This window comes from Antechinus flavipes, chromosome 3, assembly GCF_016432865.1.
Source record: "Antechinus flavipes isolate AdamAnt ecotype Samford, QLD, Australia chromosome 3, AdamAnt_v2, whole genome shotgun sequence".
Lineage (NCBI taxonomy): Eukaryota > Metazoa > Chordata > Mammalia > Dasyuromorphia > Dasyuridae > Antechinus > Antechinus flavipes.
In genome coordinates this window covers 12,992,127-13,019,375 of record NC_067400.1, presented here as the reverse complement: position 1 = coordinate 13,019,375, position 27,249 = coordinate 12,992,127, and the positions used below count along the sequence as shown (strand labels likewise).

The window sequence follows — 27,249 nt, the reverse complement described above, 5'->3', positions numbered from 1 at the left end:
GCAGCTGATTATTCTGAAAGGGAAGAGAGTAAGAAATACTTGATTTTGAAATTATTTTCTTTTAAAAAACACCAATAAGGGGCTAATTGGTGCAGTGGATAGAACACCAGTCCTGAATTCAGGAGGACCCGAGTTCAAATCTAGCCCTCAGATAACAACATTTCCTAGTTGTGTGACCCTGGGCAAATCACTTAACCCCAATTGCCTCAGCAAGACAAAAACAAAAACAACAACAACAAAATTAATTAATTAATTAATTGAGCACCAATATGTCTGATAGAAGATAAACAGCATATAGGCATAAATTAATCAAAAGTGGGGAGGTCTTGTCCAAATGGGAAAGGTTGTTTGCTTGTTTTTATCTGAAATACCAAAAAAAAAAAAAAAAAAAAATACCCTTTATACTGAAAAATGTTTTATTTAGAATTTTTTAAATGTTCCCAATGGGGTAAGAAACAGTAGAAAAAGATGGTTGTGATTACTGGAAAGAGCAGTAAGGGATAGGCAGATGGCTCCAGATCTAGCCTCAGCGCCGCCACACATTAGCTGAAAGCTCTTGGACAAGTCACACATGAGTCTCTGTTTTCTCATCTACAAAATGAAAACTTGAATGAGATGATCTCATAGGTTATTTTCAGTTCTAGAATTTCAGCATCTCCCTTCTGGGCCTCAAACTTAGTACCTTTCCTGTGGAGGGGGAAAAAAAAAAAAAAACCTTTCTGGAAATACTCTCTTTTCTCTCCATTTCCTGAGCGAAGATCCTGGGGCTGAGTTGGCAATGGGCAGAAGTTATCACATCATAACTTCCCAGTTGATTTCCTGGTAATCATTTATAGCCTTTCTCTGGAAAAGTAGATTTTCCATTCCTTGGATGCTATCAATGTCAACATCTCACTATTTCAGTCGCCTTCTGTGAACCCTGTGCATTTCCACAGCTCATCAGTACTAAGAAAATTGTCGGTACAAGTATTATCGGTACAAAGAAAAAAGCAAAGCCCATTTTCCCTCATCTGCCATAAACTTCCCCCTAGTAATGAGGTTACCTTTATTTTGAATTCCAGCTGGGAATTAATCGTATACATCATTTCAGTTCGTTCCATTTTCCGTGCCCCTTCGTTACACAAACGAACCAACTAGAGAAAAGAGGAAGAAATCAGTCATTATTAGCCATCAACAAAGGTCATTTTCCCTTTTCTATACAAACTGCTTTTTGGAAATGCTCACTTCATGGAACTTCCATGAGATTCCTTCTCACTATACAGAAGACTATCCATTGACCATGTATAATCTAGTTAGATATGGCTCTCAGGGATACTTTTACTCATGAGACCAAAAGGAGAACTTTTTTTTTTCTTCTTACCTCTCCTCTACAAATGCTCAATCACATGGGCACATACACATGTAGAAACACACACACATACACGCACTTAGTTCTACCATTTCAATTTCTTTATCAGATCCCTGTCCAACCCCCCAAACACCTCAATAATTCCCATTTTTGGACCTTTGAAGTTTTTGTTCAATAATCACCGTTCAATATTTACCATAATTCCCAATTCCAATTAGTCAATGAATTAATCAAATAAACAAACATTTATCATGGACTTACAAGGGATTAGGAAATACGTTCAGCCTGTGGACACAGACAAAAATCAAATTGTCTTGCCCTCGAGGAGTTAAAAATTCTACGGAGAAAACAATGTCCTACTGCTCAGACCCAAGTGGTGCCCAAGGGCAAACAGAACTAGCTAGACATATCAGGGAACTGAGCTCTTGCTCTGTCCCTTTTGCAGTGCTTCTGTCCAACAAGCTCCTGAGGGTACAATGGGAAACATATCCCAGAGAGCCTTTCACCTAATCTTCCTTTCTGAAGCAGCTTGGTGGACCGTGGATGTTGAGCTGTACCTGCTTGAGTTCAAATACAGCCTAACTGACCTAGGCAAGTCTGCCTCAGTTTCTTCAAAACTGTAAAATGGATGTAACATCATCTACCTCCCAAGGCTGTTAAGTGGATACAATGCTTTGTAAACTGTACTCCATAAATGCTAGTTGTAATGTTATTGTTGTCATCCCTTAATTACAATACAAGGTTCTTAAAAGCACGGACTGTCTCACTTTTCTATTTATATCCTAAGCACTTAATACAGTACTCAATACATAATGTTTTCTTGATTTACACATGCATGCAGATATATCTATATATCTATAAGGCCCATGGGATTCTGGGATGATTATTTTCTTCTTCTTAAGAGTGATTACCACATAGGAAACACAAGCACTTTGCAAGCTAAAGATGTAATTACAAGAAAGTAAAAATCGGCAACAGAAAATGCACCAACTTTTCAAGGCTGTGTCCAGATTGACCAGTGAATGGAAACCTGCCTATTTGGGGACAGTCAAGTCATGTCATCCAGCCCCCTTATTAAATATTCAGATGGGCCAGGCAACATGTTAAGAGATGGAGCAAAGTCATTTGCTTCAACAGATGGCTCTGAAATGGTCCCGTCCATGTGCTCGATACCAGTCTAAGGTGAGCACAAATATCTACTGCCTAGCAATTAATCGACAATATTACAGCTTAATTGTGCACAAGCCATGAAGGTTTCTGAGGCACTTTTCTCATGCTAGCCCATTTCTTATAATACTTAATTTTCTACAGGAGGAAACTGAGGCACAAGCAGGTTAAAAAAGAACTGCTCAAGGTCACACAGTTCAAAGTAGCCGAGCCAGTGTTCAAAATTCAGATTATCTGACTTCAAATCCAAAACCTGATCATTTCTCATTTTTTAGTGAGAAAGCTCCCCCTTCCATGTTAGATAATTAGGACAAGAGTTTAGTAATTAGGATAATGACAACTAAAATGGGAAGGGCTGCCTGATAGGCCAAGAAGTGATATCCTGGTTTAAAGCAGGCATTCTGCAATGTATAGAGATGGTTAACGATCTCAGGAAGACTTATCCTGGCAATTTGATGCTACGGAACTAAAGTGAAAAAAAAAAATTAAACATGATACTGAGATCTATTTAAAAGGAACATGCAAGGGCCAGAAAGAAATTTGACCACTACATACCAGAACTCATTTGCCTACGAGAATGCTATATTTGGGAGTGTGTTTAGGGATTGGGGGGAGGGGGGCGTCCACTTGGCCCCATAAACGTGCCCTTATACCCAACATGTCTAGGGCTTCCCTTTAAAATTGCTCTCATGGTTACTCCAAAATCACAGACTCAGAAAAGAAAGTTTTTCCTTTGCCTTAAAGTCCTACCAATTATTGATCCAAAATGATATGACAGAAGAGAACTTTGTAATTAATGCTCCATCACCCAGACCCGACTCCAAATGAACTTGGTCTGTGGGCAAAGATCAAATGTGTTCTCATGATATTAAGAGAAATGAGTCACCACTGAGGGTATTTGACCTTAACTTGGACTTTAAATAATTTCCGTCCCTCACTTTTCCCTTTCCTGTTCTATCTTATCTTCTTTCATTAGACTGTATCCCCTGGACAGAGAGGATTGTCTTTCTTTTTCTAGTATTTGTATTTAACAGAATGCCTGGCATACGGTAAGAGCCTAAAAAATGATTATTTCCTTCCTTTGTTCCCATTAAAATACTTTTTTATAAAAAGGAACCGTTAGACATCAAAGAGATCCCCAGGAAGTGTGATTCATACCCCAGTATTTGCTGTCTATCAAAGCAGAACGTAAGCTCCTGGAAGCCAAGGACTGATTTTCTGGATCTCCAGGGCACCGTGCCTGGCACTTAGTAGGTGCTTAATAAATATTTGTTTGTGATCAAAACACAAGAACAATGCTAGCAAGTAGAATAAAACTATGACAAGTACTTCTCCTAACTGGCACTTTAAAATTCAACAACCAGCATCTTTTGCTTCCATCGTACCATGCTTTCTATTGGACCTAAAGAACAGAATTAGGAGCACTGGGTATGAGCTTCAGAAAGGCAGATTTACCCTTGATGTAAGGAAAGATGTCCTAGAAGCAGCTACACCCAAGGAAAGAACACTGAGAAATGAATATAAACTGTTTGCATTTTGTTTTTCTTCCCGGGTTATTTCTACCTTCTGAATCCAATTCTCCCTGTGCAACAAGAGAACTGTTCGGTTCTGCACACAGATATTGTACCTAGGATATACTGTAACCTATTCAACATGTAAAGGATTGCTTACCATCTGGGGGAGGGGGTGGAGGGAGGGAGGGAAAAAAATCGGAACAGAAGTGAGTGCAAGGGATAATGCTGTAAAAAATTACCCTGGCATGGGTTCTGTCAATAAAAAGTTATTAAAAAAAAAAAAAAAAAAGGAAAGATGTCTTGAGAATTCCAGCTTCCCTAAAGAGAAAGGGGCTATGTGGGAAATGCTGGGCTCCTCCTTCCCAGAGATGCCCAAGCAAGGGTGAGATGCCCACTCTGGGGAGATACTGAAGGGGGGGCAGTCCTAGGCCACTCCAGGGTGGTACTGCTACCCTCTGAGATTGCTTCCAAGGCTGTCTCCAAAACTCCTTTCAGGCAGAGAAAACACTAAATTGTGGCTACTAGAATAGCGAGGAGTCTCTGGAATGCCTCTAAAAAGAGACAGACAGCAAATTTCTGTCCTAGAGGGTTTGGCTATTCATCTGACAGAAGACAGTTGGCCAGATCAATCGGCCTCTCCCAGACCCTCCAGCCTCACAAATCTGGACTCCTAATGTTCTAATGGAATGCTAAGATTCCTTAGAAATTAGCCTTTTTTCCCCTCCTACTTCAATCATGGCTTAAAAACAAAAACAAAAAAAAAACAACCCTACAGAATAAAACCTTTTAAAATTGATTTCTAATAGATACCAAAAAAAATCTTTTAAAAAAATTTAATTATTATTTACTTATTTTTTCTTATTGCGTCTTATTTTTTTAATTAAACAAAATCTTATTTTATTTCTCCTGCAGGTTTTCTGGCTTAAATAAATACCAGACTATGTAATGAAATCAAGAGAACTGGCATTGGATCATTCCTGTTAGTGCCTCAGTGACCTCTCCTGAATTAACTTCTATTTAATTTGTCTACATTTGTGTTTCTTTATACATAAACATGCTATTTCCTTCAATAGAACATAAGTTCTCTCTTTGTATCTTCTGCTCTTAGCATAGGGCCTAGTACAAAGTAAGTGTTTACTAAATGCTTGTTAATCTGAAGATTGAAGGAATTGAAGGGAAGGAAGGAGAAAAAAGAAAAGACATTCTCCCAGAATGAGTAGTCAGATTCCAATGATCCATCAGTGAGGGCTTGGGTTAGCATCTAGAGGTAAGAGCTAACCAGCCATCGTAGTCGGCTTTTGGGCATAGAACGCTTGATTCATTGGATTTGGGCAACCTGGATGTGCTCTGAGATCAGCCCCCACTGAAATGGCTGCCATCCCTGAGGTTACACGGAAAGCAAGCTGTATGTAATGATAATAATACTGTTAATGCCAGTAGCTGATGTTTGCCAACAGATTTTAGATCTGGGAATTAATTCGTATCCATTATTTCACGGCCGTCTCCCATGATTGAAATGTCTTCCTTCTTTCCTCCCACTTCTACACCCCCTGGCTTCCTTCAAGATTTAGTTCAAATCCTTCCTTTCACAGGAGGTCTCTCCTAAGCCCACAAGCTACTAGAAGGTCCCTCTTACCACCTTCCCTCCACCATAACCATCTATCTATTCTGCTTAGGTCATTCATTAAAATAATTTAGCTATATATTATACACACATCTTTATGTACTTTGGTCCCCAACAGAATGAAAGCTCCTTGAGAGCAAGGATTATTGAATTTCTAAATGTTCGTGTAGTGATGGCACCTCAGAGCAGCGTCGGGAGATTTCCTAAACAAAGAAAACAATTGCAGGCAGCAAAGTAACCACATCAATCACTGCACAAATGAGAAAACAGGTGTAAACCCCTTAGCATAGTGCCGGGCACATGGAGGCACTGAATCAAGGGCTCATCCCTTTCCTTCTTATTAAAGTACTTGAACCATGGACCACTTGGTAAAAGTTTTTCAACATCTTACCTTGCTCACTTCTTTTAGAGCTCGTTTGCAAACTTCATATTTTGGTGAATCTTTAGGTGTTTTCTGACAGATAGTCTGGAATGAATTAAAAATAAATACTGTTCATTGGTTTTAAATCATTAAATAGCAGCAAAGGCAATTTAGAAGAAACCCTCAATGTCAAAGTTGATTCTTCCGGATGTCCCCTCTTCACTTTGTGCTGCTCTTCTCTAGTAGAGTACCATGAATCCCTTTTGAGTAATCATTGAGTTGATGTTTTTAATCTTTTCTTTTCCAGCATCATTTTAAAAAAGAAATTTCCTTTCTTTTAATGAACAGAAACTGATTTTCCCTCACTTCCCCCCAACATTAAAAATAAAAATAAAAAACTCTTTTTGGAAATATATGAAAAAAAAGAAATTTCTATATTGTTCATATCTCAAAAAAAATAGGTTTCATAATAAATAGTGAATCTATCTCTTTTCTAGCAGGATGATGTAGACCACGTTCTTTCCCCTTCCCCCTTTATCATTTTCATTTCCTGGTGATTCTTCCCTACACTAGACTATTCAACAAATAATGTCAGTCAAGCACAATGACTCAATATGATGGCCATGTCCATAAACTAAATTTCATTCTGCACTTGGAGGAAGAAGTCGCATTTTGTACCATTAGTCTTAAGTAGTCAAGGCTGGGCCCTTTCCAAAGTGCTTGATTTGTGTATTACTATGGATTACAGTTATCAGTATTTGGGTCTCATCATAGCTGCTGTAGTTTTCCCAGCTTTTTGATCTCCTTTCCTTCCCTTTGCTCCTCCCTCCCTCTCCCCATCCCATCCCATCCTCTCAGCTCTGTGCACAGAAGGGGCAAGATATCCATTGACTCAAGTAGTCTTAAAGTGGTTACAGAAATTAGAAAATGACATTTCCACTAAAAGCTAGTCAGTATTTTGAATATCCTTAAGCACAGCTTGTAAGTAAAGGTAACAGTATATGTGATGAAAAGGAAAATTTGGAGAGAAAGCAGGTTTGATGGAACATTCGTGCCGCACCCCATGACTGGCACTTTTAAGATGAATTTCAAAGGGATTGGTTCAGATCAAGGAGACTAGACCTCATATACTTGTAAAGACAGACCAAAAAATCCAAGTCAAACACAAACCGCTAATATAATTGAACCACGATAATACATATTTTAACCTTATTTAGCAATCTGAACTAAATTTGTAAACTGAATAAAAGTAGAGTGACTTCCCTAGTGTTTAATTTGTTTGTTCAGTTATTTAGTCACGTCCAACTCTTTTGAGACCCCATGGACCAGACTAGCCTTAGGGTTTCCTTGGCAAAAATAATGGAGTGGTTTGCCATTTCCTTCTCCAAGGGATTAAAAAACCAGAGGTTGGATGACTTGTCCAGAGTCACACAAATAGTGAGTGTCCGAGGCCAGATTTGTACTTACTGATTCCAGGCCCAGAGCTCTATCCCAGGATATCTCTCTGTCTCATTAATGTTGCCAAATTTCTAAGGGAAGCCATCAGGTTGGGCAGCAGATACCTCAGGGACAAAGTGAGCTGTCATGCAAGAAAGGGAATCAAGACAGGACTGATTTCATGGACGATGAACTGACATCAGAATTTCTCATCTGAGCTAAGAATTCAGGTGTAAGGTTCCCAGATTGTGGGAATAGGGATGTGCATTATGGGAAAAAAAATCTGTCTTCTAATTCTTTATACAAATATGGTGACTTTCCATATAACAATAGCTCTTTCTAGGACACAATGCTGACCTTCTCCCAAAAGGCGGTCCCTAAGACTAAGGTTTGCTCCAATATTTCCTGGATCAGAAATAAGGAGATAGGAGCTGGAGAAAGCATGAGCCAGATGTGGACCAGCTAGGTATTCCCCTCCCTTCCCTTCCCTTCTCTGGCATAGTCTTCACCAAACACTACTTTGAGCTGTTCCAAGGCAAGGGAAGAAATGCAGACTAAGTTTTATAGTTATAGAAGTCTTTTAATATTTGGATAACTATTTCAATATTTCCTTTGTAGGACTATGTATTTTATTTTATGCATTTAAAAAGATTATCCTGAGAAGGCTTTGTCAGACTGCCCCTTTTGGGGTCTGTGAGACAAATAAAAACTAAGAGCTACAGGTTTAAAGAGTTGGGCCTCCTTTTTCTCATCTGCCCTAGATGGATAGAATCTCTAGTCCTTTTCAACTTGTAAACTCCAAGAAGCCATAATTTTACTGCTAGTTCAGTCACAGGATAGTTAAACTCCAAAAACATGGGGTTAAAGAGCAAAGTTTTACCTTGGAAAACACATTCACTAAAAATCATTGATGAACAAGATAGAACGTTACACAGGGAGTTTTGCTTTCTTTGTTCTGGTATTTCTAGTATCCAATCTAGTGCATAGCACACAATAGATTTTTAATAAATGCTTACTGAAAGGTTGACTGGTATTATTCAAAAGTGTGACAATAAGGAAAAAGGCAAATAGGTCTAAATTTGTGATTGAAGAATAGGAGAAATTCTAAAAAATGAAAATATAACGATATGTCAATAGAAAGTCATTTTGTAAGAGTTCAAAACCAATATTTTGAATTAATCTATTCTTTGTAGAGTACATATTTTCTTTTCATGGAATCTCAGAGTCAATGGGACCTTAGTGGCCATTTAATCTAATCTACACTGAACTTGGGTTCTTCTATGATAGTTTGGGCAAGTCTAGCCTTGTTGGGGAAACCTTCAACTCTAGGAAGCCCAATGTAACCCAAGGCATTTCCATTGAATTTTTGGATAGATGTAACCACTAGCATAATAGATAGTGATAAGTTTTGAAGCCATGAAGATGGGAATTCCAGTTTTGTTTTTCACACATAATCCTTTAAAATACTAGAGAACTCCCAAGTTTGTAAGTTTAAGAGAAAACAACAACCAACATTTGATTCTCTAATTCCTAATTCTAAAGAAGGCTCGGGTTTAATCCTATTTCTCAGCTTTTTTCTTCCATTAAACTCAGATGTATCTCTTAACGATCCCTACCTACAACACTGCCTTTCAAAGACTTCAAAGATTTCACCTCCAACTTTAGCTTTTACGATTCATTTCTCTTTGAAAGAAATCTTAACTGACAACAGAAATCAAACATTTACGACCCTCCATAGTACTCGGCACTCTGCTTCACACATAATAGGGACTCAACAAATGTTCGCTGGATGCATGTCAGGGCGGATGGTCCGTGGGAAAGCAGGGTTCATTTTAGAGCCAACTCTGGTGGAATAGATACATTGCCTAAAGCAAGGAATATCTGTACTTCAATATTTTCTGTAAAATTCTGTGTGCCAGATCACTTTAAAAAGTGAATATGCCTTAAATGTTCTTTGCTTACTGTGGGAATATACCATCAAGATGAATTATGAAGAGCAATAAATTATTTCACTTGGGAAAACAAGAATAATTAACAAGAAGCAAACTAGCTTCTAGCTCTACTCTGGTCTGGACCAGCCTTCCCTAGCCTTACTTGCTCTGTTCATTTCTCTGGCAATTTCTGACCCCATAAGGCAAACCAGTGCTGATCCATCTCCTGATTCATCCATCTATTTTTACTACATTACAATGTTTTCTTTATTCAAAAGGCAGTTTCATACCCATGTTTTCCAAGAAGTGCCTAAAGAATGGTATTCCTTTTACCTTTGCTTCTGATTTTACACATTTATCTCAGCCCTTATGGTTTTACATTTTAGCCTTTAATATCTATTTTTTCTACACTGGAGGAATAATCAATTATTCTATATATTGTACTCTCAGTACCAGAGTGCCCAGTACTGGCCCTTAGAAGCAAAGAATATTTGAATTGGACAAGTCCTTAAAGATTATCTAAGCCATTCTTCTTTTCAAGATAATCTAAGTCATGTTTCTCTTTTTACTGATGAAAAAACAAAACCTTAAAGAAGAAGTGTTGTAAACAAGGTCTCACAGTTTGATTGTGCGAGAGCCAAGATTTAAATCCAATGTTTCTGACTCTAAGGCCACTCTCCTTTCTAACTGGGAGAATAGATGATGCTTTGTACCTAAGAAATCCTTAGGTATTTCTTGGAGATAGAAATTGAATGAATATGGCAGTAGTTGAATGAATGAATGAAAGTTCCCAGAAAGAACTCTGATTCTATATATTTATATATAAGTCAGTATGAGTCTGAGGAAATAAAACTGGAAGGAGCAGGTAGAGTTAGTTATAATCATGTTTATAGATAGTTGTCTTCAAGTATTTGAAGGGTTGTAATAATACAAAGGAGAGAGTGAGCTTGGTCCATTTGGTCCCAGAGAGCAGTAGCAAGAACAAGGGGCTGAAGTATCAAAAAGGTGAATTGACACTCCATGTCAGGGACAGCTTTCCCATCTTTAAAGTAATCCCCAAATGGAATGGGCAGCCCAGGAAGGTTACCCCTCCTTGGAGTTCTTTAAGCAGAGTGGGTGACCATATGTCAGGAGTGTTAGAGATTCAAGTCCCTTCCAACTCTTAAAGTCCATGATTTCATGATATTACTTGCACAGAAGATTTCTAGAGAAAACCCAAGAGAGGTCTAAAATTACTCTTCCATCCAGTAGCTTTTTACTGAATAAGGACAAGTGTCTCATCATTTTCACAGATGTGTCAAAGAAGTACACCCCAAATACAAACAGTAAAGTCTCCATCATAATACAAAAAGTGAAATTAAAAAAATAATAAATTGCTTACATCCATCAGCAAGGGAAGACGTGTAACCCTCTGCATGGGGAGAATAAGGAAAGAGATCATGGGTAAATTCCTACACTCTTCTTGGGATTCAATCCGAGATAATACTTCTTTAAAAGATGGATTAGTTGCTCTGAGAAGGGGGAAAACAAAACAAAACAAAACATTTCAAAAGATTAGTTGCTACCCATTTTGACTTTATCTCCTTAAATAAATAGCCAAATAGGAATATATTCATGTCAAAGTGAAACAGTTTTTCATTCACAATGATTTTTAAATATAAAATCCAACAATCCCCTAATTAGCTAATTATTGTTAAGATTTGCAAAATGAAATAACATAAAACCTAATGTTATGGAAGCTTTCATGAGTTACAAATCTAGGGAGCTCCAAAGATGACCACAAAATGTAAATTGTCAGCAAAGGGGTACCTTTAAAGATATCCGTGGGTATCCACGAAGATATTCATGGGTTGGGATTTTATACTTTAAAATCCCAACAATCCCATAATTAGTTAATTTTTAAGACTTTCAAAATCAAACAACACAAAACATGATTTTACAGAAGCTTTCATAGGTTACAAATCTAGGGAACTCCAAAGACGACCACAAAATGTAAACAGCAAAATGGTACCTTTGAAGATACCCATGAAGATTACCATAGTTGTAAATGTAAACAGATCCCCCTCCCCCACTTATTCTAAATTAGCACCCATCAGGCCCATTTCCTAACTGTTCTCCACCTACATGTGAATTCCATTTACAAATGGGAAGAATGACTTTTAAAGCAACCCCTCCCAAATTTGACTCTGCATTACTAGAATAGTTCAAACTAAGTTTTGCTCCAGAGCCCAGCTTCTTAAACTATGGATCATATGGGATCTTGTAGCTAAATGTGGGGAGTCACAAAATTATGATTTACTATCAGTAAATTTTGATTTGTATACCTATTTTATATACCTATATGCCCAGGATCACATAAACATTTCTTGGGCAAAAAGGGGTCATGAGTAGAAAAAGTTTAAGAAGCCATGGTCTAGAAAATTAATATTTGTTAAGAAAGAAACTGGCCCGATAGATTCCCAACATAAGGTACAAGTGTTTCAACCAGCAGCTGGTTTCTCAATCTCCTACCATCCCCATGACAACATTGAAAAGATTGGGATGTTCTCAGAGGTCTTTCTTCTAAATTTTTGTATACCCAGAGCTACTCTCAGTGCCTAGTACACAGTAGGTGCTGAATAAATGTTCATTAACTGGCTGCCAGATCTGTCCTATAACTAGGGAAAGAAATCAGGAGAAAAACAGGTGCTAAAACCTATAGTCATGCTTATCAGACTATAAGCTACTTGAAGGCACAGATTCATGCCTTACTTATGTTTGTAGAAATGTTTAGTAATAATGACTCATGCTTTAGAACTTCTCAACATACTCTCTATTCTTTGATCCCCACAACAGCTGTTAGATGCTATTATTATCCCAGTTTTACAAAAAGGGAAACTGAGGTCAAAAGAAAGCAAGCTTTGAAAAGGAAGCATCGAATAATTGCTATTGAATTTGGACATTTATAGTTGTGTGGTCTTCTGAGCAAGTCACTTTAATTTCCTGGACCTCAGTTTCCTCCTCTGTAAAATGAGGTGGTTGGATCTAATGACCTCCAAGTTCTCTTCCAATCCTCTGTCTCTAAATCTGTGATCCCTTAAGTGGATCTAATGACTCATAGGATTCTTATAAAATAGCAGAGTAGTTAATTCTCTTGTGATGACCAGGTGAGGATGGTGGGGTGAGCTGGAAAGTGAGGGTATTGCTGATTATGAGAATTAAAAAAAAAAAAAATCAACCACGATATACCTCATTAAAAAGTGGCAAATGTCTAGAGAAGTAGATTTAAAAAATACAAAATGCACAGATCCAAATAAAAACTTTCTGGTTATAACACTAAAGCTAAGCCCTAAAGCAAAGAAAAGAAAATGCATCTGCCCCCTGCTCATGTAGACTAAGAAGTAGAACACTGCATATTCTGTCACAGTTGGTTCATGAATTTTCCTAAACTTGCCTTCCCTCCCCTCTCATCCCTTTTATTTCTTATTCTTATAAGGCATGGCTCTCTCAGAACAGAAGAACAGACAGATATACTGTGAAATAAAGGTGATTCTTAAAAAATGCTACCATTATTATTATTATTATTATTCTTTTAGGAAAGTAAAATTTCATTTTATTTGCTTAGCCTGGAAGTAGAAAAATGACATAAAAAGAAACCAACAAGTCTCTCTGTGAGGTTAAAAAAAATCATTTTTAAAAAGCACCATTTCTAATATTTTTAAAAGGATTTTTAAAGATAAACCATATTCAGCAGAAGTAAAGAGACAATGGTATAGTGAAAGAAAACATTGTTCAGAAGACTTATAATGGTTTCCAAAATCTTGCTCTGACAGTTAGAAATAATAATTTCCCCTCAAATTTCTAATCAATCTATATGATTTTAAGCTCTCTCTTCTGCACCATCTTCAACAAAACATGGTAGAGGGAGGAGGCTGGGAAGGGGAGGGACACTTTGACTAGTCATTAGGAATAAGGTCAAGAAATATAGCAATTGATTTTCTATGGAGAGCTTTTCCATTCTTTTAGGAGACTCTCCTTCGAGTCTGGTGATGGATTGGGGCAGACTCCAGCCTTCCACCTCCCCAAGGACAGCTTTCTGCACATGAAGGGCCCAAGCCAGCCCTCCTGACCAAAAGGGGCTCCTTTATCTCCACGGAGGGCCCCAGGAAGATAATCCTCACACCCACCCACCCCACACACCTGGTCTGCATGGAAGCTTGCCAGAGCCCTGTGCTGTGGGAATCAAACGCCCAGGATCCTGGGAGAGAGCTGCAGACAGATTAGTCCTGGCAGGGCTCTCCCCAAAATGGGGCTGGAGGCATGTGCGTGCACCTAAGATGCAAGTCAAGGGACAGAAGCCAAGCTGTGCAATCAGCAGCAGGCTCCCGAGAATAACACATCAAACACTTTCCTACAGAACGGCAAGAGAGACTTGGAGAGGGTGCAAAGGCAGAGCTCGCCTTAGCTGCACTGGGGGAGTCATCTGTTTACGTCTGTAAAAATGCATGATTGAATCAGAGGTGGAACTTCCTTGGGAATACAGAATTTTTTAAATCAAGAAGTGATTTATTTTTCCCCATTTCTTCCCATCCAAGTCAAATGTAGTGAAACAGTATTTTCCCCTAAGCCAGTGTAACTGAATATGATCTATTGGAAGGGAGGTGACTGATCTGTTCTTCTTGGCCCTAGAAGGTAGAAATTGAGCAATAGGTACAAGAGACAGACGGTATGATGGAATGGGGGTGGGGGGGAGTAATATATATATACACATATACACAATGATCAGAGACCCTAATTCAAATTCTGGCTCAGCCACTTGCCTTTGTGTGACATTGGGCAAGTCACTAAGCATATCTGGTTCAGGTTTCCTCCTCTGTAAAATGATCTTAATGATTTCTTAAGATCCCTTCCAGGTATAATCTAATATTGAAGAGGGAGCAACTTGAACTGACCATCAGTAATAATTTGGGAAAAATAAAAATGATCTAAAAATGGCCTGGATTGCCTTGAGAGGTAATAAATAAATGGGCTCCCCCTTACTTAAGCAAAGGCTCATGGAGAAGTTGCAGAAAGGAATGAGTTAAACTAGGTGGCCCCAAGGTCCCACAGTAGAAAGAAAAAGAGCCAGGATTCAGGACATCAGGGTGGTGGTCTTTGCTCCTATTAGTTAAAATTGTTTCCCTCCACCCCTGTGGTCTTCATTTTCCATTTACAGAATGAGAAGGGTGGTTTGAATGATTTCCAAGTGTTCTAAATTCGGTGATTCCATGATATATTACCAAAAGCTCTTCTCTCCTTATTCTCTAGATCTCCCACTGAGCTACTTTCTCCTTATTCTCTTGCCATTTAACAACTACCTTCCTTCTCTAGAGAAACTTCTATTCTAGAGTCATGCTCATCTGATTAGCAAATCCCTCTCTCAAACCAATATATCAGGAGGAGTTCCAACCACACGTCCATCATTTGTGACACTGGCCATCTCCTCTTCCTTTGCCTTCATGGAGGTACCTTTTCTTCTCTATCCTGTTCCCCCTCCCCCCAAGTTCTGGAACCATGAACCATGACAAATCAGCTTCATTGTTCCTAGATGGAATGTGTTAATTAACTCCCCACTCCCCCCCAGCCCCATTCCCCATTCCTATAACTTTCCAGACAAAAGAGTCTCTTCCAATTACTGTGCTTTGTTCCCCCAGGACAATATAAACTCCTAAATCACAGGCACTCTTTTTACTTTTGGTACTGTGTTCCTAGTATTTAGCACAACCTCTGGAACATAAGGATTTAATCACTGTGTTTTCATTCATTCACTCATTCATATTTCACACCAGTGGGTTTATTCTAAAATAGACAATTCTAAAACCATTTTAATCAATTAATCAACATAATCCCACTCACTTTAGGTTTTTAAAACTAAATTGGTGTTTTGCAAATGCAACAAATATTACTTACAGTAATTTTTGTAGCGTCCTTTGCTGGTAGACTTCATTTGTACAATATTTTATATATGGATCAAACGTAGACGTTGTATGCTTTTCTACAATGTCACTTATATCATCTAGGAAGATATTATTTTGGTGTCTTTCTTCCAATTCTTTAAAAAATCTGTGGAAAAAATAGAAGTATTTACATTTTGTGTTTTCTTTTTTTAACTTGGTACATTTAACAATGAAAATGTGGTACTGGTCAACTTGCCATCTGGGGGAGGGGTGGGGGGAAGGAGGGGAAAAATTGGAACAAAAGGTTTGGCAATTGTCAATGCTGTAAAATTACCCATGCATAGAACTTGTAAATAAAAAGCTATAAAAAAATAAAAAGAATGAAAATGTGTATTTCACACAAGCTGAAAGTTTATTCCTCTGCTATCTTGGGTGTATTTGAAAAAAAATGTATAAGGCAAGGGAAGATTCTGAAAAGTGAGTTCACAGAGACAATATACAATTTCTGACTGGTATTAAAAATATAGAATTTAGGACATTTTCAAAAATAAACGACTAATTCTAGGCCTATAGCATGAGGAAATCAAGGAAAGAAGAAATGCCATATGCCATACCAGCCCTGTTTATCATGGAAGTGAAGAATTAAAAAGGATGCAAGTGCCCTTGACTGGGGCTAAATCAAGTCTGGTACATGAATATAATATTATGAAAGTATATTAATTATAATATTAAATAATATCAATTATTAATACTTAATTATATTTATTGTGTATTTAATATTAATTGATAAATATATTAAAATATCATTATGATTATAATATTAAGAAATTATGAGGGGCAACTAGATGGCACAGTGGATAGAGAACCAATCCTGAAGTCAGGAGGAACTGAGTTCAAATCTGGTCTCAGACACTTAACACTTCCTAGCTGTTTGACCCTGAGCAAGTCACTTAACCCCAATTGCCTCAGCAAAAAAGAAATTATGAATATGAAGAATTCAGAGAAAAGTGTATGAGAAAATTGGCATAAACTGGTGCTGAGTGATATAAACAAAAGCAGGAAAACAATATACACAATGACTGTAGCCACGCAAATGGAAAGATCAAAAGAAGCCATATTGAATATTGCCACGTTCAGCCCGGGAGATGGAAACAATGCCCTCCCCTCCCTTCTTGGCAAGAGTGGAAGTGGAGTACGGGAATAGGTGAGATTTTCCATTAGTGAAAATCCTATGCTTCGATCTGCATTCAGTCTCCCGCGTTCTCAATCTGGATACAGATGGCCTTTTCTACTCCAAGTCTACTGGAATGTTTTGGATCACAGCATTGATGAGAAGAGCCAAGTCTACTCTAGTTATACTCTAACCTGGAGAAAACTTCAAGGGGAACTCTCAGGAGAAAAGGAGAGAACTCAGGGAAAGTAAAAGGCAAAAAGTGAGAAGGAACGGCATTCCAGGCTTGGAGGATATCCACCACAAAGACACAGAAGGAAAGTGGAATGTTTGAAGAATAGTGTATCCCCAAAGCCAGGCCAGCCTGCCGCTCATTATGGCACATTTATTATATATACGGATAGATTATTATATTATTATTATATATTTTATATATATATATACACATATATATATTATTATATATATGGATATGGATATTTCATTACATATAAGAAATCTTATTCATCAGTCACCTTAATCTTATGTACAAATTGATAGGTAATGATAGGGTCAAATAAAAATGCATTGCTTGGTGTTCAAAGCCCTTTATAACCTGTTCCTCTCCTACCTGTCCAGCCTTCTTAAACCCTGTTCCTATATGACATGTGTTGTGACCTTGACCTCCTGGCCATCCCATAAATAAGAATCTCTGTCTCTTAGCTGTGGGTATTTTCTCTGGCTGCCCCCCATCCCTGGAAAGCTTTTTCTTCTTCCCTCTGACTAGTGACCTCCCTCTTTCCTCGCTTCCTTTATATCCCAACTAAAATTGTACCTTCTCCAGGAAACCTTCCTCAATCCCTGTTAGTCCCAATACTTTATTTCTATTGTTTCCCGTTTTATATACACACAGACACAAACATATGCACATATATAGTTTTATGTATATATTTGTTTCCATATTGTCTTAAACTAAAACTAATCTATAGTTATAGATGATAACTTTATAGTTATAATTAGATTATAACTAATTATATATTATAACTAATTATGTATAATTAGATTATAACTTTCTTGAGAGCAGGGACCATCTTTTTACCTCTTTTCATAATTTCAGAACTCAGAGGAGTATCTGGCATATAATACGTGCTTAATAAATATCTACTGACTGATGGGATGCGATATACCTATGCATCTATCATTACTGGGGTTTGTTTATGCTAAACTAAAACCTCTAATGACTGTCATGACAGTGTCGTGATTCATATTAATTGCCATTGATGTTGAATCAGTATCTTTGGAGTAATTTGTTTTCCTATCAAAACTATCAGGGGTTGGCCCACTATGGCCTGTAGACCAAATTCATTCTGCTACCTGTCTTTCAATAGTCTGCAGGCTAAAAATAATCTTTATATTTTAAAATAAAGTATCAAAAGTAAATAATAGACAAAATGTTAAAATGTAAAAATCTTTCTTAGCTTTGGCCCCCATAAGTCATAGTTTGCTGGCCTTTTTTCTAAATCAGAAGCCTTTAGAACGGACCTGATGGCACACTTCGGTTGTCTCCATTTTCAAAACTGAACTATTCAAAGCGATGGACAGTGGTCTCTACCCAATGGAGATCTAGCCATCTTTGTCTTAAGACCCAGGTTAAGTTTGTGGTGTTGGTGGTCACTCAACGATCTGGTTCTCAAATCAAATCAAATATGCTCACGCTCAAGGTTAACCTTGAGTCAAAAAAGAGCTACCTTGTCATCCCAAGCTCTTATCAGCTTATTCTACCCGCTGCCTGTTTCAAAGAGGCTCTCTGCTAAGGATGATCTAGGATACGTGGTCAGACATAGGGTACCAGCTAATGAACAGAAGGCTTCATTTTCGACTTAAAAAAAAGAATCAAGCATCTTATCTCTTCAACTCTAGTCTTCTCGTTCCAAACGATGAATCCAACTTTTACACTTCGTGACTGTCCACACAAAATCAACCCTTGTTTACTTCTGGTTTCCTCCACACCTGTGTCTACTCCCAACTGAAGTCTGTCACTTGTGTCAACATTCCCCCACTCCCTCTGCTAAACACTAGCTGTGACAGGGGGACAGAGGCAGACAGAAATAGGCCCCCGTGCTATTGATCACACATGACATTCTGTCTCTTGAATCCATTCCTCTATAGAAGCTCTCACTCATGACTGGATTGTGTTCATTCCTTATCTTAAACTCTCACAAAACCTAGTTTCCTACAAAACTTAGCTCAAATGGCCTCTCCTTGAAGCCTTTATTGATCTGATGAACTGTTGGTACCTTCCACCCCCCAATTAACTTGCCTTCATTTATACATTTTGTACATATTGATGATACATAAATATAATGTTTTCCCCTAACTTTAAACTCCTCAGGGGGAGAAACTGTTTCAATGACATCTCTGTGTCCCAGATGTTTAGCAAAAGGCCTGGCACACAATAAGTGTGTTTGATTATGCAGATTCTGTTCCCTGATGCGAGGGAGGATATTTACAGAAGATAGGAAGCAAAAGATTGACGTTTGCTTTGGAACAGATAACCCTTTCCCAGAAATCACCCTAGAATTACTCTGTACTGATTTTTTTTGTTGTTGTTTACTCAGTAAAGATATGGGTTTATAAATATAAACCAGAAAAGACCTATATGATGCCAGTAGAAAAAAATATTCTCTGTTGGTTTGAGGATGTCTTTACCATAGGGTTAGCTTCCATCAGCAACAAAATGGAAGCCCCAGCCCATGCTTCCCAACCAGGTACCAGAGATCTCTGGCAGTGTTTCTTGTTGCCGTGGACAATTCTCACATCCTTACACATCTCTTACATGGTAAGTATCTCGTGATCCTAAGGAACAAACTCATTTTGATTCTTTTGGTTTTCAGCTATATGCAGGATAGCTAGAAACTTTATTATTAAGGTTCATGTGGTTTTAAAGTTAAATCCTTAGGAAAATGAAATACCAGATAATTATTTAGTCATCGACTGTTTTTATATGTAAAATTTTCAGTTACAAATATTACAAATACGTATTTTAGTAAAGGAATTTTAAATACTCGTCTCTAGCTCACTAGTAATAACCAGAAAGAATGCAGCTACAACACCAAAAACAACAGAAACTTGGCTTTTCTCTGCGTAAAAGGAAATTTCATTTACTAGTACAAAAGGTTTGCCAAAGTATGAAATAGAAACCAGGCATCAATGAAATAAGTATTTTCTGCTACTTATCTAATTAAAACATAAACCAAACCAATCGTATTCTATTTCATTTGAAACACAGCAATGAAAAAAAAAATTGATGTCGAAAATCTCGAGACACGTTGGCAAATTCTTAGTACCACGTGACCTGTAGGATGACAGCTTAAAGAGTATCGCTGGCAAGGATGAGGTATTATTTTGGAAACCAGGAATGGTGGAGATTCAAGCCAGAATCTATTATCCAGGCACTTGAAGAAATAGAGGCCTGCCGATAAAAATCTAAACAAATTTGTAAAAAACAAAACAAAACAAAACAAAAGTTGGTTTTTCGGAAAAAACAAGCAAAAAATTCCCAACCAACCAATAACTACAGAATGACTCTCCTCCACATGTAAAGAATATGGCTATGAAACTTCATAAAACAGATCTATGTAGGAACAACTAACAATCACTCCTATGGTAGTCTGGTGGATTTCCTGTCCCTGTGTCTATAAATTCATTAATTTGTTTTTCTGATATTTCAATATTCAAGAACTTTCAATATCTTGGGGCAGGAAGGAAGCCTTCAGTTTTCAAAAACTTGGGTGGAGAAGCATAAGACCTCATGGATCCTATCATTCCAGAGAAAATGATGGCATGGGTGCAATAATGGACAACATGTCTGAGAAATGACTAGCAAAGTTCCAAGAGCATCATTTTAAAGTTGTTCACAGGGCTCTGGACTCTGACATGAACAGCACTGAATTGAATGAAATACATAGATTATGGTGAGGGAATGGGGGATTTGTAATCTGGATCAGTGTCCACACTGCAAAAATCAGGAACATTAGTAGTTAGTTATCTTGTATATACTTCTCTGTGGACTTACACAGGTCTTTTATGATCTCCTTCAGAAGACTGTAAGCTTTTTGAAAGCAGGAAATATTTGATTTTTCTGTTTGTACCCTTAGAGTCTAGCACAGTGCACTAGCTCCCACCATTCAGAAAGCTTTGAAAAAACACTGATTGGCTAGTTTATCTGCCATTTTATATGTAATTTATGTCTAATAGTTTGAGTAAGAATATTGTTGTATGGGATTAGCAATTTTATCTCTTCTTCTTCTACCAAAATAACAAAAATACCACAACTCCCTATATCACCTTTGAAATTTTATTTCCATTTTATTCCCATTAATAAGCCCTGAAAAGGCACCTATGGAGGGGAGTCAAGAGTGTTTACTTTGTTTTATATTTGAATGGAATACCAAGTTGTGCAGAGTAAATTTGTAATTTCATGTGCAATTATCTTTTTATTTTACTGTTTTGAGCATGTTTGTTCTATTTCACAAGTTAAAGATAATTTTTTTAAAAAGAAATTTTGTATTTTCTTGTATTTTGGTTATTGGGAATTTCCTCAAAGAAATGATGACCACCCCAAAATTAGATATCAGAATTGTCTTCACTTCCTCCCCATAGAAATCTTGGACTTCCCTTCCTCCCTAACACCCAGAGCTCTGCAGGGCTTGTTGTTAAACATTTACCAGCACATGCTTGGGCAGAGGCCTGTTAATGGGCAATAGCTATTGCAGGGCATACTTTTAAACTCAATACACATTATTAACTTTTTCTCCATCACTTCCTTACATCAAAACAATAGGAAAAAAAACCCTTAATCTAGGTGTAAATGTTCACAATAATTTAGCAATCTGTTGGACAGTTGAGGCAAGTTGGTTCCAGCACACTGCTATTTATCTATCTACTCACCCATACTTTCTTCCTTCTTTCTTTTATTTTGCATATAATTATAGGTCTACGTTGTTTAGAGAGAAGGTAAGCTCCCTTAAAGCAGGGTCTGTTTTACTTTGTCCCCAGTGCTTAACATCTGATACATAGTAGGGGGTTAATAACTGCTTGCCAATGGATTAAATAGGCCTATGTTCCTATTTAGTGCCTTCTTCCAGTTACCATATAACATCTAGACTTCTAGATATCTGATTAGTTAAGGGTGTTCAATGTCTTGTTTTATTGCTATAATTATCTTAAAGGTAGCACAGGTGTGTAAAAGACTTTGGAGTGAACTAGCACATTGTAAATTAGTTAATATATTTATATCTGGCTATGTAAGGTCAATGTTGAAAAATTATCCATTTATGTTTTGCAAATAAAAACTTAAAAAAAAAAGATTTGTAAAGTGCTTTAGTAAAGACCTTTAAATATATATATATATATATTTGTCTTAGAACCAAATATGTAAATTATTCAATGTCTATCCTTCATTAGATTGCTCCCTTTCGATAGAATGAAAATCAAACCATAACAGTTTCCATGTTTCTTCCAGCAATTACCTGTAAAATTTGCATAGATAAGACATTCTCTTACAGATCAAAACAAAACAAGTCTAACTCCAGCTGATCTGCAAATGTTCCAGTATCAACACACCAGCCCACTCAAGGAGTCTCCTGATTATGTAATTTACAGTTATTTCAGAAATGAATTTCCCTACCAATATCCAAATGGAATTCCCAACTAATTCCATGTCTAGTCATAATCCAATATGTAACCTTCCCAATGCCTGATACGCAGGAGGCGCTCAAAGAATGCTTTCTTGATTTATTGATTGAGTGGGGACAGGGAGGAGAACAGTGAATTCTGCTTTGGTAAGAAAACAAACAGCTTTAATTAGCTAACCAAAGAAAGAGAAAAGAAAAAAATTCTAACCAGTGAGCATCTGTTATTGGTCTACCCAACCCAACTCTTCATGACCCCATTTGGGGTTTCTTGGCAAAGACACTAGATTGGTTTGCCATTTCCTTGTCCTGCCCATTTTACAGATGAAGAATTAAGGCAAACAGAAAAAAGTGACTTCCCAGGTATGGTCCCATAGCAGGTGTCTGAGGCAGGATTTGAACTCGGGAAGATGGGAACTCAGGACTGTCTATGCTCTATGGCTCCACCTAGCTGCCCTGTGTGTACTGTGTGCTTTCCAAAGGGAAAGCTGTCCAGAAGGTTGGACCTCACTCAACCCAGGAGCCAACCAAAACTTGGAACAGAAAAGAGGATTTTAGCAACCAAATTAAACCTACTTGAAAGCAAACAGCCAGAGAAAATAGGAGCTTTTGAAGGACAGTTAAAGAAAATAGCAAGGTTTCCCAAGAGCACCTAAGTGTGAAGATCCCTCCGTGAGTTTAGAAGTATCTTGGGTTTGACATTACTTGAAGAAGCATGAGAAAGGGGCTTAACTTTAAGGAGAAAAGTACCTTTAAATTTTTAGGTGATAAGGTCTGTTTTGGGGAAGTGATTGGTTGTCATTCTGCATCCATTTCGCTTTTCTCGGAGGGGATATTCGGCCAATCTCCTCCGAAGCGTCATTTTCATTGAAGGGGCTCTTTATTTTTCTACTATTTCATAATGCCTTCAACACAACGTCTTTCCCAAATAAAAGACACCTGGATAGTCTCAGCAGTTCCGGGTAATTTACATTGGAACTTTGCCTGGGTCATCTTCTGTGACAGTAAAGAATACAAATAAATGTCTCCCTGATTTTTCTGATAATCAAAGATCACTATATATATATATATAATTATATTATTGTAGTTTTATCTCTTAAGGAATATTGTCTCATCCTACCATAGGTTTGGAAGGTGTTCTTTAGAAGAACTTTTTAGACCATGTTTGTTGGACTACATAAAATGTTTTGTTTTGTTTTGTTTCACAATCAACAGAGAAATAACAAACAGTGGGATTTAGTATCTTCTGTATCTTTCAGATTGATAAGAGCTCGGAATCATTTGCAAATGTTTCTCATATTTTCCTCTAGTGAGGTAAGTATAATTGCCTTCCCCATTTTACAGATTAGGGAATTGAGACTGAGAAGAGGTAAATGGCTTGTCCAGACTCATCCGATCTTTAACAAATGAGGCACAATATGGCCTATTTTTTAGAAGTTCAGGTAAATTCTTTATTACATCCATTACATCATGCTGCCACATAGCCACATTACAGCGATCTTTTATATTGTTTTGGAGTTCTACCCTTTGACATGAATTGAAAATAAATTCCTCAGAATAGTCTTAAAATGGTATAGATGTGCAGAGAAAGATGAGGAATAGCTATTTCACAATTTGTGACACAGTTTGTGACAATTCCAGTGAAGACATTTACCTTGGAGATGAAAAACATAGGGAGCGTCCAAGGCAAGATTTAAAGTCAGACCATCCAGTAATTTATTCACTCTTCCATGTTGTTCTTGTTAAGTCGTCCAAAAAATGGACGACTTAACATGTCTGTTTCTTTATGACCCTGTATGGAGTTTTCTTGGCAAAAACACTGGGGTTGTTTGCCATTTTCTTCCTCAAGCGGCCTTAAGAGACTTGCCCAGGGTCACAGAGCTGTTATCTGAAAATAAGTCTTCTTGACTCCAAAGCCAGTGCTTTATCTACTGTACCATCCACATATTTTACAGACAGACAGGTATAGACATATAGGTGCATGTAGATATATATCTATATCTATATCTATATAGATATATATAGATATAGATATATATATAGTATGTATAAGAATATATACATGTACATATATTCTTAAGTTTCAACAATAATAAGCATCCTAGGTAGACTTTGAATCTAGAAACTCTGCCATCCCCATATAAAAACTGTCATATAGACGACAAACAATGAATGGTTCCCAAGCAATAATGGAGGCTGTATTGAACGCTCCGTACTGTATTGAGCCAGGCTTTGAGCAACATGGAGAGAGATGAGCCGCCTCCTGCCCCCAAGGCCCTCGCCATGTCAGCCAGCCATGTTCAAGAAGCAGAGGGAGTGCCAGCTGCATTGTCTGCAGAACCAGTTGGTCCAGCCCGACCCGCATCCTCCCAGAGGCAGATCGTGGGCCCCGAGCTCAGCTTCCACAATAAGAGAATCAGGGCTCTGGTTATAATCAACACTGGGCAGAACCAGTCCCAGCGGCACCTTTTCCAAGAGCAGCCCGCCTCCCCCATGTCACAGTATTTCTCCTTCATTAATACCCATCTGTCTAAAGCAAAAACTAGACCATTTTTGGATTTCTTCCTAACTCAGATGAACTGCCAATCCAAGTGGTTAGGGATTCCTGCCAGAGCAGGTCATGTACGTTCACTTAGGTAAGAACCACTGAGCCCAGCCAGCTAGAGTTTCAAATGTCTTCATTGCTATTGTAAAATAAATTATATCTTTAATAAACAAAGGAATATTTCAGATAAGCACCCATAAACTATGTGCCACTCAGGGGGAAAATACTTTCCTATGAGCACACTAAAGAAAGGGACATTCTGTTCTCTACCAAAATGAGTTCCAGTCCACCAAGGGTGGATTCTAATTTTTTTTTTAAATAGTTACACTGGCACTGAAGAATGGCATCCATTTTTTTTAAAGCCAATAGATGCAAGTTAACGTGAAACAGATTTGCACAAAAAAATATTTTATGGCTTTTTGGTACCTAGAATCCGCAGCACCAAAACTTAACAAAAAATTTATTGGCTTTCTACCCACCCTAACCCCCAGCTCAACCCCTTTCAAATTCTCTGTTTTAGCTTTAATTTTTTTCTTTATTTGATGTTTTGGCTATTGAGACTGTCATAGATCTTAGAAGGAAAAGAGAAGAAACAAGGAAACTCCTGGAAAGCAGTCACTTCCAGGCAACTGGAAGGGTCATGGTTATATATATTATATATTAGCCTCCCATGTGTCCTAAACTTTTGTACCTATCATGCTTCTAAGTATTCATTCATATTCTAATTATTCCCTGATAGAATAAGACTGAAAGACTAATTGAAAACATCTTTCCCCAGGCTTGGGGGGGAGCAAAGGAGAAAGGCGTTAGAGCTAGATAATAAAGAGAAATAAATGTAGATGATTTAAAGGAATAGGGACAAATGGAGTAGATCAGAATTTAAATTTAGGAAAATTTGGAGAAGCATCTGGTTCAGACACTGATTCAGATTTTGTCTAGTTAAGAGAAGGACAAAACAATTGAGAAGGATATAAAGGGGTCCTAGAATTAGGGCGTAGTCTCTGGAAAGAGGATAGTTGGCAAGACAAGGCAAAGTAAGAAAGGTAAATAAAAGAAAAACAGAGAAAAGGGATTGGTGGAAGAAACCCAAGAATGAAACAGAGAGGAGGATGCAGGTTAAAGGGGAGGGATCTGGACTGCAGAACTTCAGGGGAGATTAAGGAAAAGAAGATAAATGATCACCATGTTCTTAAAATGTGAAAATGACTTTTAACCAGGTGCTTAAAGACTGAGATGATCACCTCAGATAAGCAGTTCAAAAAACAAATCCCGAACCCCAAACCAAGACTTTAGAACAGTTGACCTTGGCAAAGAAAAAGATCATTTCCTCTTGGTATTGCAGAAAGTTTGAGGAGAAAGAAGATGATGTTTGGGATAATTCTACATTTTGGGAAAATCTGACAAAAAGTCAACCAGCAACAGCCCCTTCCCTCTATGACCTTCTCTTGCAGTCATTGGCTGATTATTGGGTAATCAAAATCATTCATTCTTCAGCATCTTGGTAGCCTAGTTCTAATCCACCACTAGTGACTTTCTTCAAGATGATTGTCTTTTAAGGCTGAATTCAGCATTTGACCCAACCTTTTAAAATGGAGAAATAAGATTTAAAATGTAGCCTGGGATGCCCCATTAAGGTCAGAATAGAACCCCAAGAAAAACTCGTTTTACCCAATGTTTCCTGTCTGCAGCTTTACCTACCAACACATATTAACGACTATATAGAAAAGCGTAAGCTAAAAAGTAACTTGGAAAATTACCAGAGAAGGCAAATAACCATTGAAGTCACTGACAAAATTGATGGCGAGGAGTGGGATGGGACATATGGAGCTAAACCAAAGGCTATTTGTTCTGACCACCTTTAAGATGTTAAGAGAGAATTTTCTTAATGTAGGGGTGAATTTGAAAAATGCCCTAATAATCTCTGGGAAAGTGTTTCTATTTCTCCAGATCAGATAAATCCATTTTCAAGTTCCTGTGGTTATGGAAGCTGACTTCTTTGTTTTCCTTCAAGATCCCAGCCCTTGGTTATTTTTGTTGAAATCGCTTTGGGATAAGACACATTTCTACCTTATTATGAGCCTTTGTTTTGGTTCTATTTGCTAAGGAAAAACAAAAAAGGTATAAGTCAAATTAACGACGTGTAAGCCTCATTACTTATTTGGAAAAGATCTTGAAATAATGTTAGAAGAGATTCTTCTCCCTTGTGCTCATTTTGTCAACAAGTTAACTCCGAACTCAGATAAAAAGATTTAGGATAAAAAGATTCCACCTTGTGGGAGTCTGGCTGGAAGGGAATAAAGCATCAGGCTTAGAATGGAAAGACTCATCTTCATGAGTTTAAATCAAGCCTCAGATGTTTATTAGCGGTATGAACCTGGGCCAGTCACTTCATCCTTCTATTAGCTGGAGAAGGAAATGGCCAACCCCTCCAGTACCCAAAAATTCCCAAATGGAGTCTTAAAGATGAACAACTACTTTCTTCTGCCCCCATACATTCTTAGGTCTCAGAATCAAAGGTTTAAAGCTAGAATGATGCTTGGAGATTTAGCTTTAACATTGTACAA

General features: G+C 37.7%; 1 protein-coding gene across 1 annotated transcript in view; it reads right to left on the bottom strand.

Annotated features, from left to right (window-relative positions):
* Nucleotides 1-27,249, bottom strand: part of ARHGEF26 (Rho guanine nucleotide exchange factor 26) — a 134,197-nt gene that overhangs the window by 37,517 nt on the left and 69,431 nt on the right. Inside the window, exons 7-10 of the mRNA XM_051991799.1 lie at nt 15,311-15,463; nt 10,764-10,893; nt 6,045-6,119; nt 1,044-1,133 (exon numbers count right to left, since the gene is read on the bottom strand). Of these exons, the coding sequence (XP_051847759.1) occupies nt 1,044-1,133; nt 6,045-6,119; nt 10,764-10,893; nt 15,311-15,463 (448 nt within the window). The remainder of the gene's footprint in view (nt 1-1,043; nt 1,134-6,044; nt 6,120-10,763; nt 10,894-15,310; nt 15,464-27,249) is intronic.